This window comes from Scyliorhinus canicula, chromosome 1 (assembly GCF_902713615.1).
Source record: "Scyliorhinus canicula chromosome 1, sScyCan1.1, whole genome shotgun sequence".
Classification (NCBI taxonomy): domain Eukaryota; kingdom Metazoa; phylum Chordata; class Chondrichthyes; order Carcharhiniformes; family Scyliorhinidae; genus Scyliorhinus; species Scyliorhinus canicula.
The window spans coordinates 36,959,600-36,975,767 of NC_052146.1; the positions used below are offsets into that span (position 1 = coordinate 36,959,600).

Here is a 16,168-nt window from a genome sequence, read left to right on the forward strand (position 1 = left end):
TTCTGCAACTCAATGATCCAGCTCTTCCTGTCATCAAATTTCAAACAGGCACAACAATGTATACGACAGGATGATTGGCTGCTGATTGGCTGGCAAGTCTGCTCTAATTGGCCGGTACGTCGGGCAGAATCCTCCCAACCCCCCCCCCCCCCTTCCACCAGATTGGGTTTGATGGCAGGTAACAGTGGGAGAAAATGGCGGAAGGCCCAGAAATTGGTTTCAGGCCGCTGTGAGTTTGCAGCGGGACCTTCCGCTGGTCCTTCCGCTGGTGCCCACCATGGCGGGTCGGAAAACCTGCCAGAGGCTGGCATGAACTACATTTCTATCCCGTAAATGGAGGTAAATGAAGGCCCAATCCCCTCTCTGAACCTCATTTCCATCCCGTTAGTGGACCTAGATGAAGGCCCCATCCCTCACCATCCCCCCTCCCCCCACCCACCAGATTGTCCTTGGTGGTGGCGGGAAAACACGCTGGCGTTTCGAACGACATGGCATGTAGATGTCGGGACTCATGAAACAATGCCTGGGGCTTGCCTCCGGAGTTCAGGATGGAGGCCGCCTGTAACCCTGGAGCACCTCAGGAGTGGGTCAGGGGTGTATCGGCAGGTAGACCTTCCAGATTCGGTATCCCGTCGGGGCACAATATTCTGGCCTCAGAATATTCCTGGAAATCCATCTTGTTTCTTTGATGTTGGGCGCCTTTTCAATATGGCGTCCGGACATGAAGGACGATTACGTGCAACCCAGATCTGCCTCGCCACTGAATAGGGTGGGAGACACCTTGGTGTAGAAATAATGAGATTGGGGCCGGACCGACATGGGACCTATACTCAAAATTGGAGAATTCTGCCCTTTGTCATGGAGAGAGTATCCAGGAGCTCTAGTCATCTCAAGCTCCCTGGTAATTCAATATATCCTATATTCTACAGTTCTCTGTTTTTAGTTGTGATGTTGCCAGGTGCTTTGGCAGTGTTCACTGTTGAAGCTAATCCATAAATCAAGGCAACCTGGGTGAGATCGCCAAGCAATATCGTTGGCGCAATTAACAACATCATGAATGGAGGCGGAGGGAGAATATTGGTGAGAGGCCAAACCTAGGGGTGAAAATAGATATGGTACATGGAATCATGATGCTGTCAGCAGAATAAAGATCGCAGGTTTAATTGCTGAATTAGGCAGTGGGACGCATTCTGTACGTGGGGATTGGCAGCCTGCTGAGTACTGTCAATAAATTTTTTTTAAAAAAATTTTTTAAAAATAAATTTAGAATATCCAATTCCTTTTTCCCAATTAAGGGGCAATTTAACGAGGCCAATCCACCTAACCTGTACATCTTTGGGTTGTGGGGGTGAAACCCACGCAGACACGGGAAGAATGTGCAAACTCCTCACAGACAGTGACCCAGGGCCGGGATCCGAACTCAGGTCCTCAGCGCCGTAGGCAGTAATGCTATACTGTCAATAAATTAATCACGCGTAAATCCAGAATGTGTATCTTTTACAAAACACCCAACTCTACGTACCCCTTCAGTAAGCAGGTCTCTGTTAGAAGGAGGATCGTTTTTTTAACGTGTTAGGACTACAAAGAAGCTGGTTCAAAATAACAGATTCTTTGATCTTTTGAAAAATAATTGGGGTATTGTATAGGAAAGTGGTGAGAAATACCCAAGGTTTGTTTATAGAGACATCCATAAGGCCCTTGTTGCATTGACTGGCAAACACTTTTCACTATTCTATGTGCAATATCCATGTACCCGGGAGGCTAATGTCTGAGAAATGTGAGCTCCTGTTAGTAACAGCCAAAGGATTTAAGAAATGTACAATATTAAATCTGCAGCTTGTTCATTACAGTAATGGTTCCCTGAGGGTGTGCTGGAAAATGCCCAAACCTTCAGTAATACAGTCTCTTTGCATTGATGACAATTATCAACTCATTCACTGTGGGCAGGTCAGTGGTGCATGCGCTGCTATTTCCCTCTCAACCCTTTGCTCTTCATTGATCAGTGGATCCGTTCTACAGTTTATCGCCCTGTGGTGTTAACTTGTCATTCCTCGTGGGTTACGAAGACATTGCTGACAGAATCCATTTACCATTTTCACCACCATACCGTCTTGCCCCTTTTGGGTTGCTTATTGAACTTGCACCATGTGTTGGCTTTAGGATTGTTCCGCATTTTTCATTTCATGTAACGGACACACATATCCACATTATCCTCAGCTGGATTTTGAAACACACAACAAAGAAATAAGTGACCTTTGGTGTGAACCTTGGCCAAACTTCTTCGCTTTTGGTATGACCCAGTTAGGGAACAATAACGTGTTGTTTAAAGTAGGCAAAGTTTGAGATACAAGACACTTGCTAAGAGAATAAAGCCACAAGATTCCATTGGCTTTGAACAAGCAAAAATAAACTTTACACCATCAGAAAGATAAAACAATTTACAATGTCTATCTTATAGAACATAGAACATAGAACAGTACAGCACAGAACAGGCCCTTCGGCCCTCGATGTTGTGCCGAGCAATGATCACCCTACTTAAACCCACGTAACCCAACAATCCCCCCATTAACCTTACACTACGGGCAATTTAGCATGGCCAATCCACCTAACCCTGGTTAATATGAGGTACATGTGAATTGTGAATTACACAATAAATGACGGATGGAACCAAAATTGATTCCATGGATTCCTCAACAACCCACCATGACGTTAGTCACATTGAGAGTCAACCATTCTCACTGAAACTCATGAGGGTTTCCAATCTTCACTGTCGTAGATCTTGCCTTGGAATTCCTCCAAGAGGCACTTCAACTTGGACAGCTTCAGCAATGGTCTACCTTGCAAACTTTCAATCTCGCCTTTTGAAATTATGTTCCCCTGGATACCAGAATACACTTACGCATCTACTCATAATAACAATGTTAGCTCTTTGACCGTGCCAAGCAGAACACTACAGCTCCACAGGGGTACCTTTTCCCCAACTACCTGCAGCCCAAAACTGCCAATCTTTGGTTGTCGTGTTGGATCTTCAGGCTTCTTTTTTTCCCTCCTCGTCCACCAGGGACTCTCCTGCACCCACTTACTTAAAGTCTGTGCCCTGCAGTCCTATTCTCTAATTCGAGTCCTTCTCTCTGCTCCTCTCTTTCTCTCAGCTGGGACTTCTCTCTGTCCTCCTCCCTTGCCTCTCCTTCCGGGACACTTCTTGGGGAACTTGCTGTCCTCTCCCTCGTCCACCTCTCTCATCTGCTCTCTTCCTACGCAAGTCATGCAGGACCTGCCCTCAGCCTGAAGAATGTGAAGATGCAGAACTACCCATGTGCTGCCTGCTCCCGGCCCCAGCATGCACAGGAGGTCAGAGGTCAGTTGGGAAAGGCAGTTCCCGATCTCAGCGCTCAGCAAGGGAAGTATGGATTTATAATTGTGGCTTAATTTTCTGCCCCCCCTAATGTCAGGAATATTGCACGCTCAGGCCAGAAGTGCAAAAATTATAATATTGCCTTACCCGACTCGGGCCGTGATGATCTAATGGGATCGCCTGAGGCGTCGCGATTTGGATCCCGCTCGCAATGGGCTCGATCCAAATTTGGATATTCAAGTGGGAAGTCAGATCATCGAATTTACAGTGCTGAAGAAGGCCATTCGGCCCATCGAATCTGTACCGATGCTTGGAAAGAGCACCCCACTTAAGCCCATGCTTCTTTCTATCCCCGTAATCCAGTAAACCTAACCAACTTTTTTGGACATTAAGGGGCAAATTAGCATGGCTAATCCACCTAACCTGCACCTCTTTTGACTGTGGGAGGAAACTGGAGCACCCGGAGGAAACCCACGTAGGCACAGGGAGAACTTGCAGACTCCACACAGACAGTGACCCAAGCCGGGAATCGAACCTAGGACATAGAACATAGAACACTACAGCGCAGTACGGGCCCTTCGGCCCTCGATGTTGCGCCGACCTGTGAAACCATCTGAAGCCTATCTGACCTACACTATTCCATTTTCATCCATATGTCTATCCAGTGACCACTTAAATGCCCTTAAAGTTGGCGAGTCTACTACTGTTGCAGGCAGGGCGTTCCACACCCCTACTACTCTCTGAGTAAAGAAACTGCCTCTGACATCTGTCCTATATCTCTCACTCCTCAATTTAAAGCTATGTCCCCTCGTGTTGGTCATCACCATCCGAGGAAAAAGACTCTCACTGTCCACCCTATCTAACCCTCTGACTATCTTATATGTCTCTATTAAGTCACCTCTCAGCCTTCTCCTCTCTAACGAAAACAACCTCAATTCCCTGAGCCTTTCCTCGTAAGACCTTCCCTCCATACCAGGCAACATCCTAGTAAATCTCCTCTGAACCCTTTCCAAAGCTTCCACATCCTTCCTATAATGTGGTGACCAGAACTGCACGCAGTACTCCAGGTGTGGCCGCACCAGAGTTATGTACAGCTGCAGCATGACCCTGTGGTTCCGAAACTCAATCCCCCTGCTTATAAAGGCTAGCACACCATATGCCTTCTTAACAGCCCTATTAACCTGGGTGGCAACTTTCAAGGATTTATGTACCTGGATGCCGAGATCTCTCTGTTCATCTACACTACCAAGAATCTTGCCATTAGCCCAGTACTCTGCATTCCTGTTACTCCTTCCAAAGTGAACCACCTCACACTTTTCCGCATTAAACTCCATCTGCCACCTCTCAGCCCAGCTCTGCAGCTTATCTATGTCCCTCTGTATCCTATAACATCCTTCAGCACTATCCACAACTCCACCGACCTTCGTGTCATCTGCAAATTTACTAACCCATCCTTCTACACCCTCTTCCAGGTCATTTATAAAAATGACAAACAGCAGTGGCCCCAAAACAGATCCTTGCGGTACACCACTAGTAACTGAACTCCAGGATGAACATTTGCCATCAACCACCACCCTCTGTCTTCTTTCAGCTAGCCAATTACTGATCCAAACCGCTAAATCACCTTCAATTCCATACTTCCTTATTTTCTGCAATAGCCTACCGTGGGGAACCTTATCAAACGCCTTACTGAAATCCATATACACCACATCAACAGCTTTACCCTGATCCACCTGTTTGGTCACCTTCTCAAAAAACTCAATAAGGTTTGTGAGACATGACCTACCCTTCACAAAACCGTGTTGAGTATCGCTAATCAACTTGTTCTTTTCAAGATGATTATAAACCCTATCTCTTATAACCTTTTCCAACATTTTACCCACAACCGAAGTAAGGCTCACAGGTCTATAATTACCAGGGTTGTCTCTACTCCCCTTCTTGAACAAGGGGACAACATTTGCTATCCTCCAGTCTTCCAGCACTATTCCTGTCGACAAAGACGACATAAATATCAAGGACAAAGGCTCTGCAATCTCCCCCCTGGCTTCCCAGAGAATCCTAGGATAAATCCCATCTGGCCCAGGGGACTTATCTATTTTGACATTTTCTAAAATTGCTAACACCTCCTCCTTTTGAACCTCAATCCCATCTAGCCTGGTCGACTGAACCTGAGTGTTCTCCTCGACAACATTGTCTTTCTCCAGTGTAAACACTGACGAAAAATATCCATTTAATGCTTCCCCTATCTCCTCTGATTCCACACACAACTTTCCACTACTATCCTTGATTGGCCCTAATCTTACTCGAGTCATTCTTTTGTTCCTGATATACCTATAGAAAGCCTTAGGGTTTTCCTTGATCCTATCCGCCAACGACTTTTCGTGTCCTCTCCTCGCTCTTCTTAACTCTCCCTTTAGGTCCTTCCTGGCTAACTTTCATAGCTCCAGGACCCTGGAGCTATGAAACAACTGTGCTAACCACTGTGTTATAGTGGCTCACTACCAGGCTCACTTGAATATTGTTGCAACAGAATTACCCTAAGCGCGGGATCTAACCCCCGCACCTCGGAGAACCTGAGTGAGCACCATTAACTACTGGTCCCCACCACTACTGGTGGGCAGCACGGTAGCATAGTGGTTAGCGCAATTGCTTCACAGCTCCAGGGTCCCGGGTTTGATTCCCGGCTTGGGGCACTGTCTGTGCGGTGTCTGCACGTTTTCCCCGTGTGTGCGTGGGTTTCCTCCGGGTGCTCCGGTTTCCTCCCACAGTCAAAAGATGTGCAGGTTAGGTGGATTGGCCATGCTAAATTGCCCTTAGTGTCCAAAATTGGCCTTAATGTTGGGTGGGGTTACTGGGTTATGGGGATAGGGTGGACGTGTGGGCTTGGTTAGGATGGTCTTTCAAAGAGTTGGTGCAGACTCGATGGGCCGAATGGCCTCCTTCACTGTAAATTCGATGATTTCTATGATCAACATGGAGCAGGCGTATCGGCTCTTTGGGGGGTCTCCCAGGTGATCAGAGACCCCTGGCTGGTTAGGCTCTGGGCAGGGTGGCACCCTGGCACCCCAAATGCCACATGGGCATTATGGCACTGCCTGGCTGGCAGGAGCACTGCCAGGGTGCCAAGATGGCAGTATCAAGGTACCCGGGTTGCATCTTGCCAGGGATCGGACCCGGGATGCCCTGCCTTTATGAGGTGGGATGCAAGGGGCTTAAGGATCCTGTCATTGGTAAGTTGGGACATTGGGAGGAGGATGTTAAGAGGCTGTGGTGGGGGTCAGGGGTCCGTGGTGAGGAGTCCAAGATCGGGGCTGCATTTAAAAATGCTGAAGCAGAATCCCATTTACTAGCGGGGTCGTTCTCGGTGATTCAAGCATTGGGAAACAGATGGCTAAACATGCCCGATGTGGGACACTGTTTCAGTTCTGTTAAATCGAGCTCAAGTGTGTTCAACTTAAGGGAAACCAGCGATATGTTTAAAGTCACTCATAGTAAGAGCATTATCTTTTGAAGAACCCAACGAAATCTTCCGCAGAGATGTTTCTGCTTCCTTTGGAAACAGTAGCATTCCCTCATTTATAGTATGGCCTCCCTGCTAAATTTGGGACAGTTTTTAATGAGTTCCAGAGCGAGTAACTCGGGTTCTCTTACCCACAACCCATCAGAAAGATAACCTTAATTCTTGGTCCTACATTTACGAATTGGGTATAAATTACGCAAGTCTGGGATTCTCACATTTCACATCTATGTTAGATAATTATTAACACACAAATCTTCTTGGACACGTGCTGTTGGCTGAAATGCTTTAGCTATCAGGGATTAATAGACAACTTGGCTTCCCATCAAGATTATTCAGCCCTTGGTTTTTTAAGTAAACAGCAATTACTTTCAATTCAGTATAATTAATGATTGATAATTAGACACCCAATTCCTGATTCATTATTTCTACAAGGGTGTAACTATTTGTCTGCTGTCTTTTTTTCCCTCCAGTTTATTAATGTCATCAGTGAGATTTGAGCCACTATTTGCTAGAAAAATAACAGTGGGGTGAATGACACAATTATACACCAATGGCACAGCAGGTTTATGCGAAAGGCAGATGCAAGGGTGAATGCGAATGTCTAAAATTTGCTATCCACATTCTGCCACCTCGCGATTAGTTTTACGAAAACAGCATTTCCCGTTCTGCCTCACCGTTGAAATGCTTTGAATATCTCAAAAGTTGCGTGGTAAATATAAACTAAACTCACCACAAAAAATTAAGACTCGTCCATTCCAGCCTAAGTACATTTTTAAATACGGGATCAATGTGAATTGACCTCTCTGGCACTAAAGATGGACTATCACAAGGGTGGAGTTTCATTCATTTTTCCAGGTTTTAATTGTTGGGAGATTTTTTACAAATGTTAAATTTTATTTTATTTCTTTTCATGTTTGTTTCTCTTCCCTATTAATACAATTTTTCTTGCCTCCTTTGTTTGCACCAGATTTGGCATTGAATTCACCCACTCGAATTTCTGCTTCCTTTTTAGTCCTGACCCTGTTAATTTCTTAATTCTTCAGTCTGTGATTGGTTAGGAAAATATTGCTTGCCTTGTTTTCACTCAGATCCCAGATGCCTGGTTTCTCTCTCTGCACCATTATCGTTGGCACTTTCAGCAACTTACCAGGCAAAAACTTAAACAATCTAAACTGAAAAGGACATATTTAAACATTATCTGGGGCTATTTGATGCCTTGTCAAATAACGATCTGCTACTTGTTAAATCATGCAACACCATCCTTTGTAGTAATGTCAGGTTTTTCCAAATTAGTTTTTTTTGACACACACAATGTTGGCCAGGCTGCATTTATTGCCAAACCTTAGTTGCCCTCTGGCAATGCCTCAGCCTTTTCCTTGGACTGCTCTGCTCTCTGTGGTATTGATGTTCCTATATTGTATTAGATAGGGATATCCGGGATTTTGACCTAGCAATGATGAAGTGATATATCCCAGCCAAAACGGTGTGTGAAGTGGAGAAGAACGTGAGTGATGATGTTCCCACAACGGGAGCACTTGCCCTTCTCATTGGTAGAGGTCACAGACTGAGAGGTACTTTTAATATAAGATTGGCAAGTTGCAATAGGGCATCCTAAAGATTGAATGTACTGTAGCCACAAGTGGTGGTACTTGGAGGGGTGGATATTGAATTTGGGGGCAAGGCTATTAATCTTCCTGGATAGTGTCAAGCTTCTTCAATATTGCTGTGGCTGTGCCATCCAGGCAAGTGGGGAGTAGTCCATTGTACTCCCTTAGAGAGACATTGAGACCAAGGAGACGAGCCACTCATCACAGTGTTCCCACTCTGCGCCCTGCTTTGTTAGCTACATCAACAACATGGCAGGCATAGTTAAGCTTTATGTCAGTGGTGGCCCCATGAGATTGAAGGTCAGAAACTATGATTGTGGCGCTGTTGAATGACAGCAGGGAGACATTTGGGCTTTTCATTGTTGGGTATGATCATTGCCTGGCATTTATGTACTGCAAATATTAGCTGCAGCCCATCAAGTCAAGCCAGGTCCTGCTATTAAGTTAAAGTCGCCATAGTCCCAGATGACCATAGTCCCAGATGACCATAGGCTGCTTTCCCCTTTGAGGGGAGAACTGACTGACGGTGGTTTAACCTGAGGATCACCACACCTCAGGCAAGGGGCGGCCTTCATGAATAACCGCAGCCAGGCTGGAATTGAACCCAAGCTGTTGGCCTCGCTGTGCATCACGAACCAGCTGTCCAACCAAATGAGCTAAACTGGCCTCCATTAGCCTGTGTAAATGCTTTGGCCCGGTTTCGAACCGAGGACCTTTCTCATGTTGGGAGAATGTATTGGCCACCACAATATTGAAACACTGTAAAATTCCACCAGCTGCAATGGTGGGGATCAAACTCATGACCCCAGAACATTAGCCTGGATCTCTGGATTATTAGTCGAGTGACATCACCACTATACCATAATCTCTTGCAAGGTTCTGCTATATGTAGGCATAAACTGCTCTTTCAATGGAGCCATGATAGAATCATCTGCCCAACTCCTGACTATGACAGAGGGAAGCGTATTTACGTAGCAGTCGAAGATGCTTAGGACCAAGGAGACTCTCCTAACGAACACCTGCAGCAATGTCTCACACTAATGACCTTTTATTGTCACAAGTATGAAGTTACTGTAGGAAAGCCTAGCCGCTACATTCCGCGCGGGTAAGCTGGTACGGGAATTGAACCCGTGCTGCTGGCCTGGTTCTGCATCACAAACCAGCTGTCTAGCCCACTGAGCTAAACCAGCCTAGAGGCTGCAGCGATTGGTCTCTGGCAAACATGACCACCTTCCTGGGTCTGTGAGTCAGGTTTGATTCCCGTCAGTAGAGAATATTCTATTGACCCTTAGTGCTCTGACTTTTCTCGGGCTTGTTGAATGTTGCTTTGGTATTCCACGAATATTCAAGAGCATGAACATCTCTGGTATTGCAGGGAAGAGAAGGGAGTACAACTTCCAAATATTCTAACTGAAATGTCAAATCCAGAGGGTTCATTATGATTTAAGTTTTCTTTAAATTTTCATTATCACTGATTTTACTGCACAAAAACAAAGTCACAAAAGGTGTTTAATCAGGCTGGTGTGGAAGTGCCAAGCCAATAATTCAGAGGTTCCACTGTTTCCCAAATTCAGTATTACCCTGACCAGTGTCCCCAAGCTAAATTGGGTCCATAAACAGTTTGTTATGAATTACATCACAAAGTTGTTGTCTGCCATGGATTCACTCTGTGATGCTCATCTGCTTCCTTCAGCACAGACCTGACAACCGTAGAGGATGCTACTTCCCAATTTCCCACTTCATTCCACCACTTTAACCTGGGTAGCCCATCGGCCATCCCATCTTATTTCACACTGGGGGCAAGAGGAATGGGGTAGGCGATGGGGGTGGGTGGCGGGGCGGTGAGGGAGTGGGGGGAGCAGCCCAGTTAGACAATTGTCCTGATAATGTTGCTGGAACACACAGCACAAATAGAATTTGTCAGTTGCTTAAGTAGACACCAAGAGGCAGTGCTTTCCTCTATTGAGAGAGTTAACTGACATTGTTCTGTCTCACAGCTCTCGTCCTGTCAATGCCCCACCCCCCCAACCCCATGTCCCAGCTGTCCCCTATTTACTTGCATTGCAAGTACTTAATTAACCAATGCCCTGGTATGTCTATCCTAACAATAATATTAACATACTGTTAACTCTCAAGGCTGTGACAAGCCTGATCTGAGCAATTAGACAAAGAAGACTTTCCATCAAAAGTGACAGATGATCTCAGTTAAATGTCTCATTCCAGGACCACCGTAGAATTATAGAATCATGCAGTACATATGGTGTAGCCCGTACCAGCCTCCCCGGACAGGCACCGGAATGTGGCGACTAGGGGCTTTTCACAGTAACTTCATTGAAGCCTACTCGTGACAATAAGCGATTTTCATTTTTCATATGGAAGTCATTTAATACAAAGTGCCTGTGCCCACACTTTGAATGTACTTTCCCTGATATTTCATTACTGAACATCCCCTTAAAATATTGATCCAAGGGCAGCACGGTGGCGCAGTGGGTTAGCACTGCGGTCTCACGGCGCTGAGGTCCCAGGTTCGATCCCGGCTCTGGGTCACTGTCCGCGTGGAGTTTGCACATTCTCCCCGTGTCTGCGTGGGTTTCACTCCCACAACCCAAAGATGTGCAAGCTAGGTGGATTGGCCACTCTAAATTGCCCCTTAATTGGAAAAATGATTGGGTACACAAAATTTTTTTTTTTTAAAAAGTATTGATCCAATTCCCCTATGGAAGTGAATATTGAATCTTCGTCCACCAGCCTTTCAGGTAGTACATTCCAGATCATAAGAACTCTGTGTAAAAAAAGTTAATTTATCTTCCCTATAAATTCAAAGATTCACGCTCCCTTACAACTGTGCCTGGCAGTCCAAGAATATGAGGGAAGAGAGAAAATCCCAATGATGAGTCTCGAAGAAACAAATAGTCTCTTAAATGACGCCACATACAATTCGTAGTTAAATTTGATTTTTGAGGCATTTCTGCTTGTTCCTTGAAACTAGTCTTTTTGTTAGAAGTCTTCCTTCCACCAATTACAGTCTGCAGCATTTAGACAGGAGAGCAAAGGGTCTGAGTATGTCTCATGGGCCGAGGATCGGAATAAACTTCCAAGTAGAGACCAAAATAAAGGGCTCATTTTTTCAAAATGCATTCTTCCATCGGGGAAACACTCAAGTGGCGGTGGAGAATTGGCAATGATAGAAAAGGATGCCAAACTCTTTGAAGTATGAACCAATATTGTATTTGATCCTGTAGCCATTACTGACTCCAAACAAAGTTATTGTGTGCAAAGACACCTGCAGTATTGAATCGGCGGTATTGATCCCGTGCAAAATGGTTTAGGGTGCCAACCTTTTGTCGTTGTTCTTGTGTGCGAGATGCTGCCTTGGCAGAATCCTGCTAATAAAGTACGCTGACCTACATACAGCAGCTGAACTGCTGGAATGAGGGATTTCTTTTCCCCTTCCTGATGTCAGAGCTAATAAAGGATGTGTGATCTCTTTCTCGCTGACAGGAAAATCTCCAGAGGACGTGGTGCGAAGGTACATGCAGAAGGTCAAGAATCCACCAGACGAGGTGAGGGTTACCTATCAAACTATCCCTCAGTCAGAGTGCTCCAGAAAGACCAGAAGGTGATAGGTGGCTGTTACAATTCCCTTCACCCTACTGTGTACAGTTATTTCCATCTACAAGGCAGGAACAAAAACTATGCTCATTGCGGTAGCAGTTCTTGAACCAAATGCCGCTGTGATTGTGTGTGGGTGTGTGTGTGTTTTTTTTTCTTAGGCCAAAGCATCTCTGTATATCTGCTTTCTCATTGTATTTTTCATTGTTGCATCTGGAATTTCTGTGTGTCATCATTTCTCAATCGACATTGTCTCCATTTCTGAATTATCCTTGTCTGTGATCGTGCTCCAAATTGTCTCTGTAAATGACTGGAATAGACTGCATTTTTAAAGTGTGTTTTCTTCCAAGCTAATAATAAAGAATTTATTTGGTGATCAAACTCGATAACCCTAGCCTTCTAATCCTAACGGATGCCAAAGGAGAGAAAATCTTGCATTTATACGGTTTCTTTAACAGCCTCCGGAAGTCTCAAAGTGCTTCATAGCTTTAGTAACTTGAGGAAGCAGGCAAAAAGTGAACATTCATTTATTTTAACTGTATACAATGTAAAGCAGCATCTCGTTCCCAGTACAATCCTTGCTGGGAGAATTAGTCTGTCTCGGCCCTGCTTTGGGCCGGTTTTTGTGTTAGCACTAATGAGCCCCAGGCCTCCGCTCCTTATCTGGGAAACTCGTACTCCACGAGTCCCCCGGGAAGATCAATGATAGTTTCCCCGAGATCCTCGTAGGGGTCACGACAACAGCCAATGAAGTAAATTTGGAGATTAGCCCACCATCGTAGGGAAACAAATTTGCCATAACTGCCTCTCAGCCTGTGGCTTGTTAAACATAATATTAATCTGTTTAATTCATTCTCGTGCTCAAAGCTACAGGTGGCCACACTTTTTGGATATACATCTTCATCAAGGCCATGTAAAAAAATGAGCAAATTCCTCCAGCGGGGGAGTCTTGTGTAGGTGACGGGGATCTCAGCTGCCGGCTAGAGAACTGGCGGGGGAAACATGTTGCCTCTTTTTGGGAAGGTCTGACACATCATGTTCTACTTGATATGCCAGCACTGTACTTTCCTCTGGGATCAAGGACTGTTGCTGTTTTAACACCTGCCCACGGCCAAAGATCATTGCCAGTTCCCGAGCAACTAGTCAGTGAGACGGCAGTGACCCCCAGGTCACAGGGTGGGGAATATGCGGTGGGTTTGCAGCGTGAGAGAGGAGGGTGTGGTGGTCGGCAGCAAGAGAAAAGGGGTGGCATTCAGCTCTCAGTCCCTCCCGATGCTGGGCCCAACCCTCAGGCAATGAGTAGTTTTGAACAAGGAACCCATCCCCCAGGAGCCTGCCACCAACTGCATAGAGTTTTGCTTGTTGAGCTCACCGCATTGCAAGGCCCCCAGCCCCTGGGCTAATACCAGCAGTGGTGATTTGAGCCCCTTCAGTGGGCAGTAATTGCCCATTTAAGTACCTCAATTGCCAGCAGGGTGAGAAGGCTTCCCACGAGCTGTCCCATCACGGCGTAATCCAGGTGGAGGTGTGAAGGCAGTCAACTCCCCACCCACTATCATCCTGCCCAATTAACTGCTCCCCCACCACCAAACAAGCCATGGGAGTGGGCTCAAGACTCCACCCCATATCTTCCATACACAGACCATCTCCTGGAAGCATTTTTGTCATTGTGTTGTTTGAACCTCTCAGGATGCAGTAGGGCTCAATATTATGTGACTGTGTTGCATTATGTTAATTATTTATTAATACAGAATTCAAATTAATAAACCATTTGCATCTCCTTTTTGACAACAACTTACATCAAGCTAGGAAAACACCCTAACATACTTCACAGGAACCTCATCAGACAAAAATTGACACCAAGAAAAGAATATGTTAGAAATGGTGAAAGGCTGTTTAGAAAGGCCTTAAAGGAGGAGAGGTTTGGGGGGGGGAATTCCAACCTGTAGAGCCGAGATAAGTTTGCAGAATGTGGAGTATTCAGTAGAATTTTTGTCGTTTGGGAGGAGAAATCCTTGGCAGTCTGCAGTGTAAAAGCAGACAATATATTGAATCAGCAGCCCATTATATGCAGCGCCTAATGTTGGAGTCAATGGAGCTGAATGTGAGGTGCTGCTTATAAAGAATAGTCAATCTGTTATCGCCCATTTTACACTTCAGTCTCGACGAGTCTCCAGCATTTGATTTCACAGTAGAGCTCATTGTGTGCATTAATCTAGCATTTGTTGCAGCCCGTCGGCTTGTCACTATTCGCTTGAATTTAATATGGAAAAAAGATCATTTAATACTTTTTAGCACCTCGTAGAGCTGGCTTTTATCTGCTGGAACATATTGATCTAATTACTGCACTTCAAGGCTGTGTATTGCTGTGATAAACCTCATGCACATTACCATCTAATTTGCAAATTACTCACTTTTTTTATTTTATTATTTTGCCACTCTTAATTCCCTGTCTAACCTTTTCACTCACATCCTTGTAAGCTTTTGGGAAATGCAGTACAAAGCCGCGAGTAAAACATTTTAACCGCCGCTGTGACAGTAAAGAGTACGACTGAATCGTTTGAACTCTGGTCAGAATAGCTACAGTCAGTCAGGCATTTTGATGGAGGATTAAAATGTTGACACCTTTGAATGATTAAGCATGTTGCTTACAACAGAGGGCAGTGGAATCTCTTTTAAAGACTCCAGTATATCTGCTGCCAGCCCACTGCTTAGTCGTGGAAACGGCACTGGCGATTATGAATTTAATCATTAAGCATGAATGCGGCGATATCGAGGTTTATATGGGCGGGTAATACCCCGAGAGTAAAGAGGGCACTCCTGGAACGGACCCGCGGAGAAGGGGGCTTGACTCTCCCGAGCTTTATTAACTATTACTGGGCTGCCAACATATCGATGGTCAGGAAGTGGGTAGTGGGGGAGGGGACAGTCTGGGAGCGGATGGAGGCAGCATTCTGCAAAGGTACGAGTCTGGAGGCTTTACGGACGACGCCCTTGCCGCTCTCGCTGGCTCGGTACTCTACAAGTCCTGTGGTGGTGGCAGCCCTAAGGGTGTGGGGGCAATAGAAGCAGCATATGAGACTGGAGAGGGCGTCCGTGTGGTCACCGATCTGTGACAATCACCGGTTTGCCCCAGAGAGGCTGGATGGGGGCTTTAAGGTATGGCAGCGGGCCGGGATTGAGAAGTTTGGGGATCTATTCATCCAAGAGGGTTTTCCGACCTTGGAGACATTAGAGGGGGAGTTTGATTTGCCGGATGGGAACGGGTTTCGGTATCTTCAAGTGCGCGACTTTGTATGGAGGCAGGTTCCAAACTTTCCTCGCTTCCCCCTGAGCGGACTACAGGATAAAGTGCTGTCAAAAACAGGGGTTGGAGGTGGGAAGGTTTCAGAGATATACAGGGAATTGTTAGAGTGGGAAGGGGCCCCTATCAGAGAAGTGAAGAGGAAGTGGGAAGAGGAGCTAGGAGGGGAGCTAGAAACTGGACTGTGGGGAAAAAGCCTTGAAAAGGGTAAATGCATCCTCGTCCTGTGCTAGACTTAGCTTGATTCTTCAAGGTAGTCCACAGGGCCCACATAACGGCAGCCCGGGTGAGTAGGTTCTTCAAGGAGGTGGAGGACAGATGTGGACGGTGTGGGGGTAGCCCGGCCAACCACGTTCATATGTTTTGGGCATGTCTGAAACTGTGGGAATTCTGGCAGGGATTTGCTGATGTTATGTCAGAAGTCCTGTAAGGGAGGGTTACTCCGAGTTCAGAATTAGCAATATTTGGTGTGTCAGAGGATCCGGGGGCAAAGGAGGGGAGGGAGGCCGATATCCTGGCCTTCTCCTCCCTGGTGGCCAGGAGACTGATCTTGCTGAGATGGAGGGACTCGGCACCCCCAAAGTCAGGAGTGGTGGGACAGCGATATGATAGGGTTTCCCATTCTGGAGAAAATCAAGTTCATTCTGAGAGGATCAATATAGGGATTCGCCTGGAGTTGGCGGCCGTTCATCGATTTCTTCAACACAAATTGAACGTCCGTAGTAAGGGGGGTAAGGGAAAACGGCGGGGGGGGGAGGAAATTAGGAGGC

The 16,168-nt window shown here is 46.0% G+C and overlaps 1 protein-coding gene across 1 annotated transcript in view; it reads left to right on the forward strand.

Annotated features, from left to right (window-relative positions):
• Window positions 1-16,168, forward strand: part of LOC119956755 (E3 ubiquitin-protein ligase DTX1-like) — a 311,656-nt gene that overhangs the window by 269,999 nt on the left and 25,489 nt on the right. Inside the window, 1 exon segment of the mRNA XM_038784160.1 lies at window positions 11,984-12,045. Within this exon segment, the coding sequence (XP_038640088.1) occupies window positions 11,984-12,045 (62 nt within the window).